Source organism: Eleginops maclovinus, chromosome 14, assembly GCF_036324505.1.
Source record: "Eleginops maclovinus isolate JMC-PN-2008 ecotype Puerto Natales chromosome 14, JC_Emac_rtc_rv5, whole genome shotgun sequence".
NCBI lineage: Eukaryota > Metazoa > Chordata > Actinopteri > Perciformes > Eleginopidae > Eleginops > Eleginops maclovinus.
Genome location: NC_086362.1, coordinates 4,014,705 through 4,030,730, shown reverse-complemented (window position 1 = coordinate 4,030,730; position 16,026 = coordinate 4,014,705). Strand labels below are relative to the sequence as shown.

At 40.2% G+C, this 16,026-nt stretch overlaps 1 protein-coding gene across 1 annotated transcript; it reads left to right on the top strand.

Moving 5' to 3' along the window:
- Positions 1-4,062: 4,062 nt before the first annotated feature.
- On the top strand, positions 4,063-15,857 carry LOC134876295 (uncharacterized). Its single transcript, XM_063901285.1, has 29 exons — positions 4,063-4,112; positions 4,757-4,822; positions 4,964-4,997; positions 5,242-5,316; positions 6,431-6,544; positions 7,782-7,844; positions 8,290-8,346; positions 8,424-8,474; positions 8,550-8,609; positions 8,717-8,785; positions 8,879-8,986; positions 9,128-9,155; positions 9,733-9,818; positions 9,933-9,998; positions 10,080-10,118; positions 10,203-10,262; positions 10,753-10,809; positions 10,941-11,039; positions 11,136-11,186; positions 11,261-11,353; positions 11,473-11,571; positions 11,647-11,748; positions 11,830-11,874; positions 11,954-12,028; positions 12,843-12,911; positions 13,536-13,575; positions 13,661-13,718; positions 13,959-14,304; positions 14,428-15,857. The coding sequence occupies exons 1-29, from the start codon at positions 4,063-4,065 to the stop codon at positions 14,830-14,832; spliced, it is 2,565 nt and encodes an 854-aa protein (XP_063757355.1). The 3' UTR covers positions 14,833-15,857.
- Positions 15,858-16,026: the final 169 nt, after the last annotated feature.

The window sequence follows — 16,026 nt, the reverse complement described above, 5'->3', positions numbered from 1 at the left end:
TCCAGGTCGGCCGTCAAACCTACACCAGACCAGTGTGTCGTCTGATGGTGCTTCCAGAGTTGGAAGAAGAGTGAGTCTTTCTTTCAGGAGGAATTGATCCCAATTCCGGGGCGGCTATGAAAAGACTCCCTGGATTTTCGTCCTTTTTTTTCAGTTATCTTTCTAATATGGTGAATCTGCCAAACTGAATCCCACTCCACCTGCCAGCTAAGGGGCGGAGACTATAAATAGCCTGCTCACCCTTTAGTTCATCCTTTGCACTCCCTGCCAGCACACCAATTTAACCCTGTGTCCTGAGTTTCCTCCACATATCCTGAAGTGTGCGTCTTCAAGTTAACGTGAGTGGTCAATTCATTGTTTATTGTTTCATTTGTATGCCTTTGTGGTAGTTTTGCTGATCCCTTTGTTCTCAGACATGTGCTAGGAGCCATGTGGGAATTGTTTGTTGCTTGTTTGTTACTTTGCTGTTTAGTTGTGGATTGCGTATTCACACATGATTGTTGCTTGTTCGTTGCCTTTGCTGTTTAGTTCTGAATTGTGTATTTGCACATGATTGTTGGTTTCTCTGTTTGATTGACCACTTCGTTATTTAATTGTAGTTGTATTGTTTCTTTGTTTTCTCATGCAGCACACAAAATAATCAAGACCAAAAGGGAAAATAAATACTGGTTCTTGCATTAAACCCTGCCTTCTCCTTGCCTCATTGCATCCTTGCCCTTTGGGTCTTCTGACCGAGACCCTGTCTGCTCGCCACACTCACTCTCCCCGAACCAAATCACCCCTACAGTTCCTTCAAGTATATGACAAAAACAACATACATACCTTGAGTATTAAAATGTATTACTTTATTTATACCGTCTCTTCGAGTATACGTGCAAAGTAACTGCTTAAAGCATGATATAATATTAGTTTGAGATTTGTGTTGTTTGAATAAAGAGAACATTTCGAAAGTACCAAATCTCCTGCTGACAGAAACAAGACTCTCATGGTGTTTAGCATCTTTAAAAACCATCTGCCATCTGTTGGACAAATACTGTCACAACACAGTCAATAAAAGACATGTTACTCATATTTACCGAAATGCAAATGTGTATATATAACTTGATGATATGTACTTGAGATTAAATTACATCCAGGTTTTTCTGCACCATTTTTATCAGATGTATCAGGAAATAACATTTGCACACGTATATACAGTGGGGCAAAAAAGTATTTAGTCAGCCACCAATTGTGCAAGTTCTCCCATTTAAAAAGATGAGAGAGGCCTGTAATTTTTATCATAGGTACACTTCAACTAAGAGAGACAGAATGAGAAAAAAAAATCCAGGAAATCACATTGTAGGATTTTTAATGAATTAATTATAAATTCCTCTGTAAAATAAGTATTTGGTCACCTACAAACAAGCAAGATTTCTGGCTCTCACAGACCTGTAACTTCTTCTTTAAGAGGCTCCTCTGTCCTCCACTCTTTACCTGTATTAATGGCACCTTTTTGAACTCGTTATCAGTATAAAAGACACCTGTCCACAACCTCAAACAGTCATACTCCAAACTCCACTAAAGCCAAGACCAAAGAGCTGTCAAAGGAGACCAGAGACAAAATTGTAGACCTGCACCAGGCTGGGAAAACTGAATCTGCAATAGGTAAGCAGCTTGGTGTGAAGAAATCAAGTGTGGGAGCAATTATTAGAAAATGGAAGACATACAAGACCACTGCTAATCTCCCTCGATCTGGGGCTCCACCCAAGATCTCACCCCGTGGGGTCAAAATGATCACAAGAACGGTGAGCAAAAGTCCCAGAACCACACGGGGGGACCTAGTGAATGACCTGCAGAGAGCTGGGACCAAAGTAACAGAGGCTACCATCAGTAACACACTACGCCGCCAGGGACTTAAATCCTGCAGTTCCAGACGTGTCCCCCTGCTTAAGCCAGTACATGTCCAGGCCCGTCCGAAGTTTGCTAGAGGGCATTTGGATGATCCAGAAGAGGATTGGGAGAATGTCATATGGTCAGATGAAACCAAAATAGAACTTTTTGGTAAAAACTCAACTCGTCGTGTTTGGAGGAGAAAGAATGCAGAGTTGCATCCAAAGAACACCATACCTACTGTGAAGCATGGGGGTGGAAACATCATGCTTTGGGGCTGTTTTTCTGCAAAGGGACCAGGACGACTGATCCGTGTAAAGGAAAGAATGAATGGGGCCATGTATCGTGACATTTTGAGTGAAAACCTCCTTCCATCAGGAAGGGCACTGAAGATGAAGCGTGGCTGGGTCTTTCAGCATGACAATGATCCCAAACACACCGCCAGGGCAACGAAGGAGTGGCTTCGTAAGAAGCATTTCAAGGTCCTGGAGTGGCCTAGCCAGTCTCCAGATCTCAACCCCATAGAAAATCTTTGGAGGGAGTTGAAAGTCTGTGTTGCCCAGCGACAGCCCCAAAACATCACTGCTTTAGAGGAGATCTGCATGGAGGATTGGGCCAAAATACCAGCATCAGTGTGTGGAAACCTTGTGAAGACTTACAGAAAACGTTTGACCTCTGTCATTGCCAACAAAGGGTATATAACAAAGTATTGAGATGAACTTTTGTTATTGACCAAATACTTATTTTCCACAATAATTTGAAAATAAATTCTTTAAAAATCCTACAATGTGATTTCCTGGATTTTTTTTTCTCATTCTGTCTCTCATAGTTGAGGTATACCTATGATAAAAATTACAGGCCTCTCTCATCTTTTTAAACGGGAGAACTTTCACAATTGGTGGCTGACTAAATACTTTTTTGCCCCACTGTATATCCCAGCTAGGTTTTAAAATGCCCTACATCAGAAGCTTCTGACCCGTTCTGGTGTGACCAAAAGGCTGGTTTTGGGTTTTTCCCATCTGTTGTGCCATAAACATTTATTATGTTGTGTGTGTGGCCCTGATACGTCCCTACTTTCTTTTTGTTTAAACTCTAATGCAATTCAATGTCATAAGAAAATATAGAAAGCTAGGCTCAGTGAAAGGAATCCTTAAAGGTTTTTCCTTTGTAATTCTTGATGGGACATTAAGATATTGCATACCAGACAGCTGATGCTTAATTGCAAACTGGGTCCAGCTTCAGTTTAAGGTCAAATGAGTCCATTTCTGTAAAGACCCCTTAAGAAAACATTTACCTTATAGTATGATGTGGTCTGTAAAAGTAATACTTTGTTCTTGCCTTTTTTTAAACATATAAAAAAGGTTTGTATACTCCATTGCTGTAATGGAATTACTTTAGTATGTTTAGACGTCAAACATGGTGCAGAGTTTCCTCATCTCTGCATTGAGCTCCAGCACTAAACACACTGGACCACACCGCCCGGTTTGAGCTGGGCGAGAGAACCGGTCTGTCTGCATTGAGATGCGGGCAGAAAGTGGAAAGGTACCAACATGTGTCAAACCCAAGCAATCAGAAATATTCCGGAAGTTACCTGATCTTGCCTTCAAAATAATGCAAAGAAAGAAAAGAAAAATCCTTTGATATACGACTGAAGATCTAAAATGTTGCAATGCATGCCAAGTACAAACAGGTATGGATGACTGAATGGTTACGTGTGTATCACAGCACTATTGTAAGCCAGAAAATGTTCAGAACTAAACCGAGGCAAATAAAAGCTTTTATTTTGAAGGTGTTATTCCGGATGTATGATATTCCTCCCCCTGACACAGGTGCGTTAAACTGCGAGATAATTACCAACGTGAGTCCTGTCAATACCGAGGACCCACCGACGCGTTTTCGTTACAAAACAACCTTTTTCATGCTATAAATATCATCCATGGAGAAAACAATCTGCTGATAATTCATTATTTAGCATTTAAGCAACTTTACAAACCATGAGAGGAGACACAACCAAAGTAAGTCTTGATTTAATTAACGTAAATCGACTCATGCAAGCTATGGTTGTTTTTTTTAAACGTTTTATGGGAAAAGGGGTTTTTTAAATTTGTGTTTTAAGCATTTATCTTGGTTTGTTTGTATTTATTTGGATAACCATTGTTTGTTAGGATAATGAAGTGGAGGCGGTGGACGAACATGGAGAAAGTGCAGCAGCAACAGAAGCTGCAACCGGAGAGAGAAGATCTGTAAGTTAAGGAGATTTGTGGGTAAAAAAGTTTAGGTTTTAATAGTGATGTGGAATCTTTAGTTCTAAAAATACACCAGCAAACACTGCAATATAAATTCCACCATCTTCTCCCACGTATTGTATGATGTAATTGCAATTAATGTCATTCAGCGTCAACAGAACAGCGAAACTCCTCATGATGTCAGTACTACATTTTTGCTCCTCCATGTCTGTGACTGATTGTTGTTTTTGCAAAAGAATCTGGTGTAGTCACACACTGTGGTTTGACTACATCTTGTGGCTCTCCTGTGCTTCTTACTTTAGACTCCAGAAATGAATCATTTGTATAATAGAAAATCTGATCATGAATGATAACCTGTTTTATAACAAACAGACTTTGCATGAATTCATACGGTGTGATAAGAAGTACAACGTCTTCCCTCTGCAGTACAATCTCCCAAAATGGAATATAAACAATACCCCCCACAAACATATTCATATCCATCAGCCTCATCTGTAGTTCACGTATTTAAACATACATGATTGGTTGAGAACAATTTCCCATCAGCTGCCTAGATTTTGCAAGCTCAATCCTGCATTTTGTTTCATTTATTAGATATGTTTCATATTTAATTCACAACTGTCTGTGTATCTTTTTTGCAGAGCATTGGGGCGCTACAAAATATGTTCAAAAGAGTCTCCCAAAGCCCTTTCCAAAGCCAATACACAGTGAGTGGATACACACACACACACACTTGCAGTACAACATGTTTTTACTTGCTCACCATAACACCCAACGTTAATAGAGTATTGTTTGTCTTTTTCTTTCTCGCCTCTTCAGACTCTTGTGTCTTCAACCTCTGACTCCAGTGGATCATCGATGAACGATTCTCGAAACAAACAGGTTAGAGGCCACCGATAATTACAGATTTCAACTTATTATACACTCAAAAGTTTGTGCCACTGTATTTCCCAAAGTACTATTAATACGGTCGTGTTTCAACAACCAGTGCGGAACATTTTGTTTACTGACATGACACATGACTTTCATATCACTTATCGCATATTTTACGTGATGTCTGTTCCCACGCTTCCCCTCGTAAATATTTGTTGTCGTTTATTTAGTTTGACATTCCTTTGATCCACAGGACGATCAGTTCCTGATTGATCTCGCAGCCGCTGCTACAGATGTGACAGATAAACAGCAGCTAAACGTCGGACAGGTGAGACCCCACATCTGCACATGTGGTACAATTTAGAGAAATGAAATCCAAGGTTCATCAGAAATCTCTCAAATCTACATAGAAATTCCTAATGCTGTTCAGATATACATTTTTACGATCCTTCTTGTTACGGCCGCGGCACATGATAAATCCACACCCTGTCGGTTGTTTTGTTTGCTTTGAAACACAATCTGATGAACTGCTAATGTAGGTGTGTTTCCATGTAAGCAAATGATCTGACTTTTCTAAAAATAACTCAGCATGTGACAAGGATGAAGTAAGTTTAGGGTGTGTTTTCATGTTTGCAGCTGAGAAATTGGATTTTTATCAGCCACGACACAAGCTGGTAAAATCCCTAATAAACATTCTGTCTGAGAGCCTCTGTTATACTTTGATTTGTGCCTGCTCTTATTTTGAAAATCATCCAACTTTCAGAGTGAAGGGCAGGAAGCACTCCACTTAAATCCGCAGGTAAGATTTCAGATGCCTAACTCTGTTTTTCAACAATCCAAGTGAAATCTAACACTTTTCATATTTGATTTCCCTTTCTTTGTTCATCAGAATGGAGTCAATGGGGGTTTGGCCAGAAGTAACCCTTTTTACACACATTATTCGGTACAAAACGATGAGTCCTGTTTTTAAAACCACATCACAACTTTATCTTAGATCGTCATTAAGCTTGTTCCTAATTACCTTTTATGTCCTGCTATCAGGAATCTGGTCATGCGATGGAGGACAAAGGGAGGAAAACTTCAGAAGCAGTAAACCTTGACTCCATCTTTGTCCCTCCGCCTGAATTTCAGAGTTCCCCTCTGGATCTTCAGCCAGAAAAAAGCACTGGAAATGGAGCTGAATTTTCCAATCTTCCAAAGGACCTTTTCCAGAACATTGCCCCTAACCGTGTGCAAGGCCCCTTCGAGACACCGACATTGTCCCAAAATGCATCTGCTAATGACCATTTTCATGACAGCATCCTGAACTCGGCAGATATATTTAAACCGTTACCCGCTCAAAGACAAGATAAAGGGCTCAATCTTTTCCAGGCTGCTAAAGGAGATGATTTATTCCATGCTACACGAGCTATTGACGCTAACCTCTGTAAGAAACCTCCCAGTGTTTGCGTAGACCCATTCGAATCTCCTGCAAACAAGGAGGAGGATCTGTTCCGGTCTTCGCAGCCAAACGCGGTGAACCCATCGCCACTGAGCGAAGAGGCGGATTGGATTCGGTCAGTTCCAAATAAAAACGGGGAACTCTTCCACATCCGGGAAAACAAACAAGATCTTTTTGGCATGTCTTCTTTTAAGGAAAATCTGGATGTATTCTCACCTTCGTCCACAAATTCAGTCGACCCATTCCCAAGCCCGATTGCGAGGGATTTATTCCAAAACGTTTCCAGTTTGGAGGACCCGTTTGGTACTACCCCCTCGAGAACAAGTGATCCTTTCCAAGATGCTTCACCTTGGACTCCTGACATTTTCCAACCACTTCCCTCCAAGACCAACAGCATGGATGTATTTGGGATGTCTTCCAGCAATACTGCCCCTAAAGCCGTTTACTCCACACCGTCTGTCAGCAGCCCATCAGACTTGAAGTTGGACATGCTATCATCACCAGATCTCTTCAAGGCAACAGCAACGAAAGTTCCTCCTGCTGTCAAACCGAAGCCGTCCTTCAGGCAACATGATATTATATTGACGACCCCCCAGGGAACCCAGCATGATGTTCTTCAGCCGAGCTCCTTTAGTCGAGCCAGGAATCTGTCCATGACACCCAGGCAATCTGCAGCGGAAAAGACTAAAGTATGTACCATCGGATAAAATCTGTCATTTACCTTATAGTTCAATGTGTGCGTTCTCGAGGGTTTCATTGTGCTTTTGATACTTTCTTTTATTATCAAACGTGCAGGTCTCCAACTTCAAACGACCACCAAAACCACTTCCTCGAACTAGACCACCAAGGACAGTCCAGACACCCCTGACAGAGAACCCACTAAAACCAAAACGGCCGCCTCAGCCGACAAACCCTGTACGCAAAAATCACAGTTCAGAATAATGTTTGTATTTCTCTGCTGGCTAAACTGTCTGCTGCTTCTAAGTCTGTGCTGCTAATCACCCTATTTGCCTCTTTGGGACTAGACTGAAACGACAGATAAGCCAGAAAAACCAGAAAGGCCGCCACCACCGACGAACCCTGTATGTAAAGAACACCGTTTTGCATGTTATTATTTCACTGATACTGCTACTACTGAGCTGTTAATCACCTTTTGTTTAGGTTGAACTTGAACCAATTGCACCGAAAACCTCTCCCAAACCTGCCTTCGGACCGTTTTCAAAACCAACATCTCTGGTATGCATGCCTTTTTTTGAAGAGTATCAATGATATCTGTAATGAGGAACCATGTCAAAGGTCATGCGTGGGTGGTTTGACGATTAAACAACAATTGTATTATATTGTTTTCTTAGGAAACTCAAGAATTTGGAAAGGAAAACTTTGCTGTCTTTGAGGACGTCCTGCTGACGGGACAGGTGAGCTTTAAGTGATTTTCAATATTGCATCTGTCATGCATTAGGAAGTGTTGACTTGTAGACACATGAATGGCAATCATGAGGAACGCTGCTCCCATTGAGGCAGTATTTCATGTTGGGTTGGTTGGCTGTCCTGATTTCTTTGTAGCTGAAGTAAAACTGTCTAAATATTTGGTCCCAGGAAAGGTGTATTGAGGACTGGCCTGAAGACAGCCCTCAGCTTGACCCTGACTTCAAACCAGTAAGAAAACATCTCATCATGTTTTACCCAAACATTTTTTTTCAGCGACTGAATTTCTCTTTTTTGCTTTTCTGTCTTAAAGACTGGAACATTCAGACTACGACGAGAATCAATGAGAGTAAGGAGCACGTTTTTGTACTTAGCGTTGTTTGTTTGTGAGCAGAACTTAGACACTAAAGAATCTTATACTTCTCTTAAATAAAGTTGGACACTGAAGGAGGAAGTGTTGAGGACCTGGATGGCTTTGGGAGTAACTTCAAGGTAACTTCACACCAGTCTGACTCGACACACACTTCTGCCTTGTGTATATTTGTGTTTACACATGTTTTTTTTAACAGAAAAGGGACAAAAAGTTCAGGGTGTCTCTACTTTCCAGAAGAAGTTCGAAGGTAAATGAATCACACAAAATAAGTTTCAGTGTTTACAAGTCAGTCTTTGTAATCTTAATCATTTTCTGTTTGTAGGAGAAGATTTCTGATGAGCGGAGGAGCAGCACACTGCCCACCCTCGGAAAATCACCCAAGGTAACACAAATTGAGAAATAATATGTTGGTCGCATCTGTCATCCTGGGTTTAACAATGTTTATGGTTATTGTCTTTAGAATTGCTCAGTTTAAATTCTGTTTTTCAGGAGTATCTTTCAGAAACGATGTCCCAATCCACGGAAGAGAATGAATATTGGGAGCAGATGGACTACAAAGTAAACCTTTCTTGTTTCTGTACAGTATTTCTGTGTGTTTGAGACGTGTTAATCAACCAGTGTTGGTTTAACAATGCCTTCTGTTGTCATCAGAAGAAGAATTTGAAGACCAAAGTCAATAAGCTGCTTCGAAGAGCATCCACTACTTCCTCCGTGCTGGAGGAAAAGCATATGAACGGATATTCACCTCAAGACCTGAAGGTGAGTTATCAGAGAGGACGTTTATTTATGTTTTCTGAAGCCATGGGCAGTCCATCCTGTAGCGGGAACAGCTTACATACATGTGGCTTATTTGAACCATACAGCGGTTCTGATGTCTTTTTCTCTGTGGTTCCTCAACAGGCAGAAGAGAGCAATAAGCAAAGGGTCAGTAAAAAAGACTCGATCGTACGCCGCTGGTCAGAGGTACAGTTCCTTCAGTCTGACAACTCTTAATTAAACTGGTCGGAAACTGAATGATCTTTAAGTCTATGTGCAAGAAAGAAAAACTCTTCTTCTTTGAACCTTTAATTAAAGCTTAATTCATTTATACATTTTGAAGTGCTGAAAAGATCACTATTGTTTTCATTTACATTAAATCAAATAAATATAGGAATTAGAAAAAAGGGATAAAATGCTAAATTAATGGAGAAAACCAAAAGGAAAAAAACTGAATAGCCTTAGTATTAAAGGAAGTAATAAAAAACCATGGCATAGAGTACAATTTTTATTTGAATTCTAAACATTTTACAGATATCTTCAGCGTGCACATCAATTACCTTCAACTTCTTTGTGTTTTATTGGCCGTAAATATTAGGATTCTATACACAGTAAAAGCACATACTGCATTAATTCGTATCCCTTTAGTCTACTCTTGAATTTTGATTCTGAAACAGTAAACATGTTACAGTTTTTGGTGCTGTGTTTAATCATAACAGGGGACAGTTTTGGATGATGTCACTGGGGAGGAGGAGGAGAGGAGGAGGGGGAAGATGAGGAAGAAGAGGAGGAGGACGATGAGGTGGTGGAGGAGTGGGGAGCCCGGCACAAAGAGGTTAACAGCCACGGACCTAAGCTTCTGAATACTCATCATAACTCTAGACATTTGAGGCGCTGTGAATACTCTGGCATGCACTGATTTGGACAAACTATACTTTTCTCTCTGCAGAAGAAAAAACAGAAGATGAAAATTAAGTTCGTGCCTCACAGAGGATTTGCAATCACTGTGGAAAAGGTATCCGTCGCATCATGTACGCTCGGTATCTGCTCATGCACTGATGAACTCCCTTTAACCTGTTCACTTTTCTGCTCACAGAAGGGAGCTCACGGATACACACCTCGCAACAACTCAAAGGTATTACTACACACATTTGCTCATGCATTATATTTAATATGTCGTGTCCAAGCGGCGTGACACGTGTGGACATTTTTCTTCCAGGAGAAATCCCAAGAGGAACGTTTCGGAGCACATGGTGACACGCCTCGTAAGAAATCCCAGGTAACGCTCCTCTAGAGCTCAGTGAAGTAAACGGCAATATTTCACAGGAGCATATTAGCTTTAATTGACTCATTCCCTGGTGTCGTGGTTCATTTCTGCTTGTTGTGTTCTGCTTTTTTCTGTAAGAGTAGCAGATTTTGAATAGCTTTCTAAGTAAAGGCATGCTTGTGACAGCTATTTATAAAAGATAAGGATGTTTGAGAAAGTCCACTTCCGTAACGCTGCTGAAAAAGCTTTGTAAATGAAAGATAAGATAAGCTTTATTGATCCTAAATTGGGACAGTTTTCGTTGCTGCAGCAGTTAAAACAGATGCACATAATTAGAAATAAAAAAGAGTAGAAAATAAACAAGTTTACAATAAGAATAGAAGATTAAACTGAAAGTAAACTGACAAATAAATGCTATTGAAGCGCTAAATTACAGCTAGTATTATCAAGTAGTGTTCAATAATGGCATATTAATGAAATATAATACTGATTTCCTCTTTAGGATGATGCTTTTGAGGATGTACAGGAGAGACGCAACACTCTTCGGTCAACGAGCAAGGTACTATTTTGTGATTCTTCCCATTGCATGATGTGTTGATTCATATTTTACTGTCATTATTTGCCGACTTACCGCACGGTTTTCACTGTGTACTGCTTAAAGAGTAACCCTTTTATGAATCTGTTGCTTAGGCTGCTTTCACGGACGATGAGTACTCCCAGAAAGCACGCCCTGTGTCTGCAGGACTAAATGGAGATGAAGACCTGTATGGAATGGAAGACTGCAAACCTGTAACCTCCTCACTTCTGTTAAAACATGCCTTTTTTTGTTTACCATATTGTCACACGTTTCACTGAAGTGGTCTTTTTATTTTCTGTCATCAATAGAAGAAACCAACTAAGATGAAAATGCTACTAATGGGTCGTCGGAGCTCGAAGGTAAACGTAAAAACGTTTGGTGTAAAAGCAGTAAGAGATGAAGGAGGTCATTTTAACTCAGTTTATTTAAATAGGAGAACATGCTGGATGACAACAACTATCAGAAGAAGGGCAGCTTCTCAGCGGAGGAGTTGGACGACGACGAGTGGATGGAGGACTGCAAACCGGTATGTTTTTAAGCTCCAAATGATCCCATGTACACAGCTACCAAGTCACCCTAATCCTTTTTACAGACTTGATCCCTTTCAGCTTTTCTTAACACAAAATATTTTGTTTCTTATTTCAGAAAACCTCCAAAAAAAAAGGCCCTCTTCCCGTCCCGCGCAAATCAGCCAACGCACAGAGTGAAGCGACGGGATTCAGCCACCCTCAGCAAGCATCCAGCGTATGTCTGATTTACATTTGGGTAAATATTAATAACATTTTCCTTTGTTTTGACTGCACTTCTACCATTTTGCAGGATCCCTTCGCTGAGGACGACTTTACACACACAGGAAAAGATTTCATGAGTCCCGGGGAGATGTATTACAGCGAGGAAGATGAAGTGGAAACCTGCAAACCGGTATAACTGTCACTCTCACTCTCACTTTACCCTGCAGTTATTTAGAATATGATCCTCTTATCATGTTTATCTTTTCAACAGAACAAGAAATCCAAACTCAGAGGCTTCAAAAAATCAAAGGCGAAGGTGAATCAGCGTGCTCTTTTTAATCCCATCAGGAAATAACGAAGTAAGACATGCTCACTATGTAGTTCCTCTTCCTCAGAGTAAAGCCGGGCATCCAGATTATGAAGATCCACCTGGAGCTACGTCAGCTGACTTCAGGTCGGAGGCTGCCAGGGTACGTATGCATTCCCTAACGTGGAAGTAATACATGTGTCGCTTTAAGTGGCAAGTGATAAATGTCAAAATGGTATGTGTTCATACTTGCATAAACTTCCTCCTCTCTTGTTCAAACCAGTTGTCATGATGTCCTGATAAAGTGTGTAGTTGTTTTATGGCTCCCTTCACTTTTACCTTCATGCAACTGTAAATGGAGATGTAGCAACACACTGATTAAGCTGATCCACCTAAAAAAATAACAAAACAGGACTTTTTTTAGTATTTATAATAAGCTTCATGTCAATAGAAGGACATTTACTGAAAATAATGAGTACGTTTTGAGTATCTCCCAAAAAGTTTCACGTTATTTTGGAAGTCCGAGTCATTTTATTGAAAAACGAAACAAAATGCAAGTCAGTTATGAATCATACTAGCTTTATGGACATTCATTAATTTGATAAGCCTTTCTAGAATATTAATTTCTCTTAGTTATGTATTAAATTTCCCAGTTCAGCGCTGTTTTTTTGTAGATAAATGAGAGCATTTAGTGGTATTTATTATATCGCACACTTGTTATTTGCTGCATCACGATTGTCTGGCGTTATTTGTCCGAGCTGCACTTGAGAACGAAATGTTTCTCACTGTTAGTCATCTGCTCTTCTGTATTCCTGATGGGACACATTCCTCTGGCATGTGACGGAGCCGGTACAGCAACATTACACACTCACAGACACCCCCCCCCCCCACCCAGTGTAGAAAAGAGTGTTGCATGAAGCCAGCTGTATTACTAATCTATTTTCATAAATTAAAGACCTATTGACCCTCTCATGCAGGCGGAGTGGCTGGCTTCTCAGAGGGACGAGCAGGCTTTGGAAGAAATGGAAGAGGACTACGAGGACGGGGTCAGTTTCTGTTTAATTTGATTAAATGGAAATCTTTCACTTCACCACTAAGCATTTCAATGTGTGAATGAGCCACCTGTATAGTTCACTTGGTGGAGCTTGTTCCCCGTGCAGACCCGGGTTCAAATCCGGCCTGGGACCATTTACTGTGTGTCATCCCCACTGTGTCTCCTTTTTAAATCTGTCTCTTCAATAAAGGGACAGCCTTTATTGGCCAAATAATGATATTTAATACATTAATAATAATAATAATAATAATAAATAAATAAAATAAATATTAATACATAAAATAATGACAATAATACCAAATAATATTAAAAATAATAATAAATTGAATAAGTAGAATAAAAAAATATTTATAATAATACAAAAAATAAAATAAATAGATAATACAACTATTAAAATAAATACAAAAATCTAATAATAAATATAATTATAAAAATACGTTGAAAGATCATTTAAAATTAAGCCAATAAAAAAATAAAGAGAAAATCAGTTTTAAAAATCGTAGGAAACTTTAAAACATAAAGGATTTAGAAGGAAATTAATCAACTTGTACAAAAACCGTGAGCGTGTGAATTCTCATTTTGAGGTGATGTAACACTTTGCTTTTGTTTGTCACAGGACACGGACAGTTTGATGGAGTGGTGGCACACTGTGGAGCGTGAGTCACAATGACATTTATTTTATGTAAAAGATTGAATAACCTGATTAAAAGCACTTGGGTGACACCTGTTGCTTCCTTTCAGAATGGGATGAGGTGCCCTCCGACGACGAGGACAAAATCTTGAAAGAGGACGAGTCCAGGTACGTCAGTTTAATGGAAGTACAGTCAAATTATAAACAAGCTACAACTGACTGCAGCAGGAAAAGTCTTTGTTTCAGTGACTTTTCAAGCAGAAAAACAAACGTATGAAGGTTTGAGCTTCCAATATGTGAGGTTTTCTTTGCCATATATGATGCTAAACTAAATATATTTTGGATTTGTAACAAAAGAAAGCCTGACTGAACGAACGCAACATAACTTTGCTTCCTTATAAACCCCAGGTCCTTCACCGTTTTGGCGGACAAGGTTCACCGCGGCCTGCGGGTCTTCAACAAAATCTTCACCGAGCGAGCCGAGGTCCTCTGGCAGTCCATCATCACGCTCCACTCCATCGCCGACGACATCAACAATTTCCACCACAAGGCCAAGATCGCCGGCATCACCGGAGGCACCACCACGGCCGTGGGTGGAGTGACGGCCATCGCCGGTTTGGCTCTGGCACCTTTCACATTCGGAGCCTCTTTGCTAATAACCGCCGTTGGTGTCGGTGTGGCGACGGCCGGAGGGATCGCTTCAGCCTCTGCGGCCATCTCGGATAACGTGAATAACATGCACGACCGCAAGAAGGTAAGCCATCATCTAAAAGGGAAGTAAATATCACATAAGTATGGAAGCCAATTGGTGCCAGTATAGGAAAACAACTCCTACTTGAAATGATTAAGACTATGGACTTCCCCTCCTCTTCCCTAGGTGGAGATAGTTCTAAGTGACTATGAGGCTCACCTGCGGACCATCGGGAAGATCCTCCACTTTATCAATAAGGGCCTGATAAAGCTCCGCGGCCACCCTTTCCTCCGGTCTGGCACCCAACACTACTCCAAGGACTGGGAGATCCGCCGGGCCGTGCAGATGATCAGCCTGGTGGACACGCCCGTGATGCGCGGGACGGAGATAACGGACTCCACGATCGCTTCTGTCCGAGGACTCTTCACCGGCATGGACAAGTACTTCGTCAAGGACTCACGAGAGCTGAAGAAGGGCTGCAAGAAGGACGTGGTGGCTCAGATAAAGGAGGTGGCCCATGTGCTCAACATCGGGATAGTGGAGCTCAACGCCATCAGAGAGGAGCTGCAGGATGTCACCGGGAACATTTGAGGAGGACACTTTGAATATAGGTATTTCTAAAAGCACCACAGCCCCCTCTACTGGCTAAATGAGGGAAGTGTTGGTGTCAAGGAGTCCATCGGCACAGTACCTGCAGTTTCAGACATTTAAAGCGTGTGTAAGCCTGTTTGTTTTTTAAATATCCATTTGGACTCTTGTTTTATTTGTGTCATATTGTAAGATGTTTACTGTACTCGCATGAAAAGGTAAAAATACCACGGAAACCAACACTTTTTTGAGCACCGAGTGCATGTTTGTGGTCACAGGTGGTTTAGTTTGAATGTTGAAATGTTTTACTTAATATTTTCCACCCACTGTTTTACTGAAGGAGCTTTATCACACTTTTCTGAAACAGTTTCAACCATATTTTATATTTGTTCACAAAGAAAACATCACGGTGTTCAATTGTATTATATTTTCAGCATTTCCTATCAGCTTTCCCAATCCCTGTTTCAGATATCGGTATAATGATACCTGTTGTGACAAAAAAATGACCCTTAAGTTTTAAACTGTTGTTTAAATAATACATGATGGTTGAATTAAGGTTAGAGTAGTAGAGTTTACCTACAGTATGTTTTTGAAGAGGACATATTGTTTACATATTCACAATAAAAGTAATGTTTTATATTGGGTAGTTTATTTTAACATGTTACTGCAAGACAATGCTTCAAAATGCTAATTTACTACACATCAGGTTTTCTATTTCTCCACATTTTGAGATATTAACCATGTGGTATCCATGTAAATACTGTGACCCTTTTCCTACCTTAATAGCTTAAACCTTTATAATTCTCTCTTAAATTGTCGGACTTAACGCAAACTTTTGACATGTTAATGTGTTGTGACTATAACTTTTTTTATTCTCAAATCATTTTTACTGATCATGCATTTCTTTGTTCCCTGTCTGTGCATCTCCCTGCAATAATCTGAATGTATCTGCAAAATGTTTTAATGTAATATATTAGGATTTGACACGTCCTGTTTGAATAAAGATTTACTAATTTGCTTTAAACTCATTTAAACGGTGTTAATATTTTAAGAGCAAACACCCTATTTACATATTTAAATACATAAAGGATTCAAGGCTCTTTTTGTGCAACTGTGGTGAAATGATATTAAAAAAAGGGACTGTTATTGATTAAGTTCAGTTTTAATCATGACTAAATACATACTATTGAAATGTAC

What these genes read in the sequence shown, in the direction of transcription:
- LOC134876295 (XM_063901285.1), top strand. Translation starts at nt 4,063, where the DNA reads ATGGAGAAAGTGCAGCAGCAACAGAAGCTGCAACCGGAGAGAGAAGAT. An exon ending in ATTCACCTCAAGACCTGAAG is followed by an intron (nt 8,987 to 9,127) that starts GTGAGTTATCAG and finishes GTTCCTCAACAG; the next exon opens with GCAGAAGAGAGCAATAAGCA. An exon ending in TTGAAAGAGGACGAGTCCAG is followed by an intron (nt 13,719 to 13,958) that starts GTACGTCAGTTT and finishes TATAAACCCCAG; the next exon opens with GTCCTTCACCGTTTTGGCGG.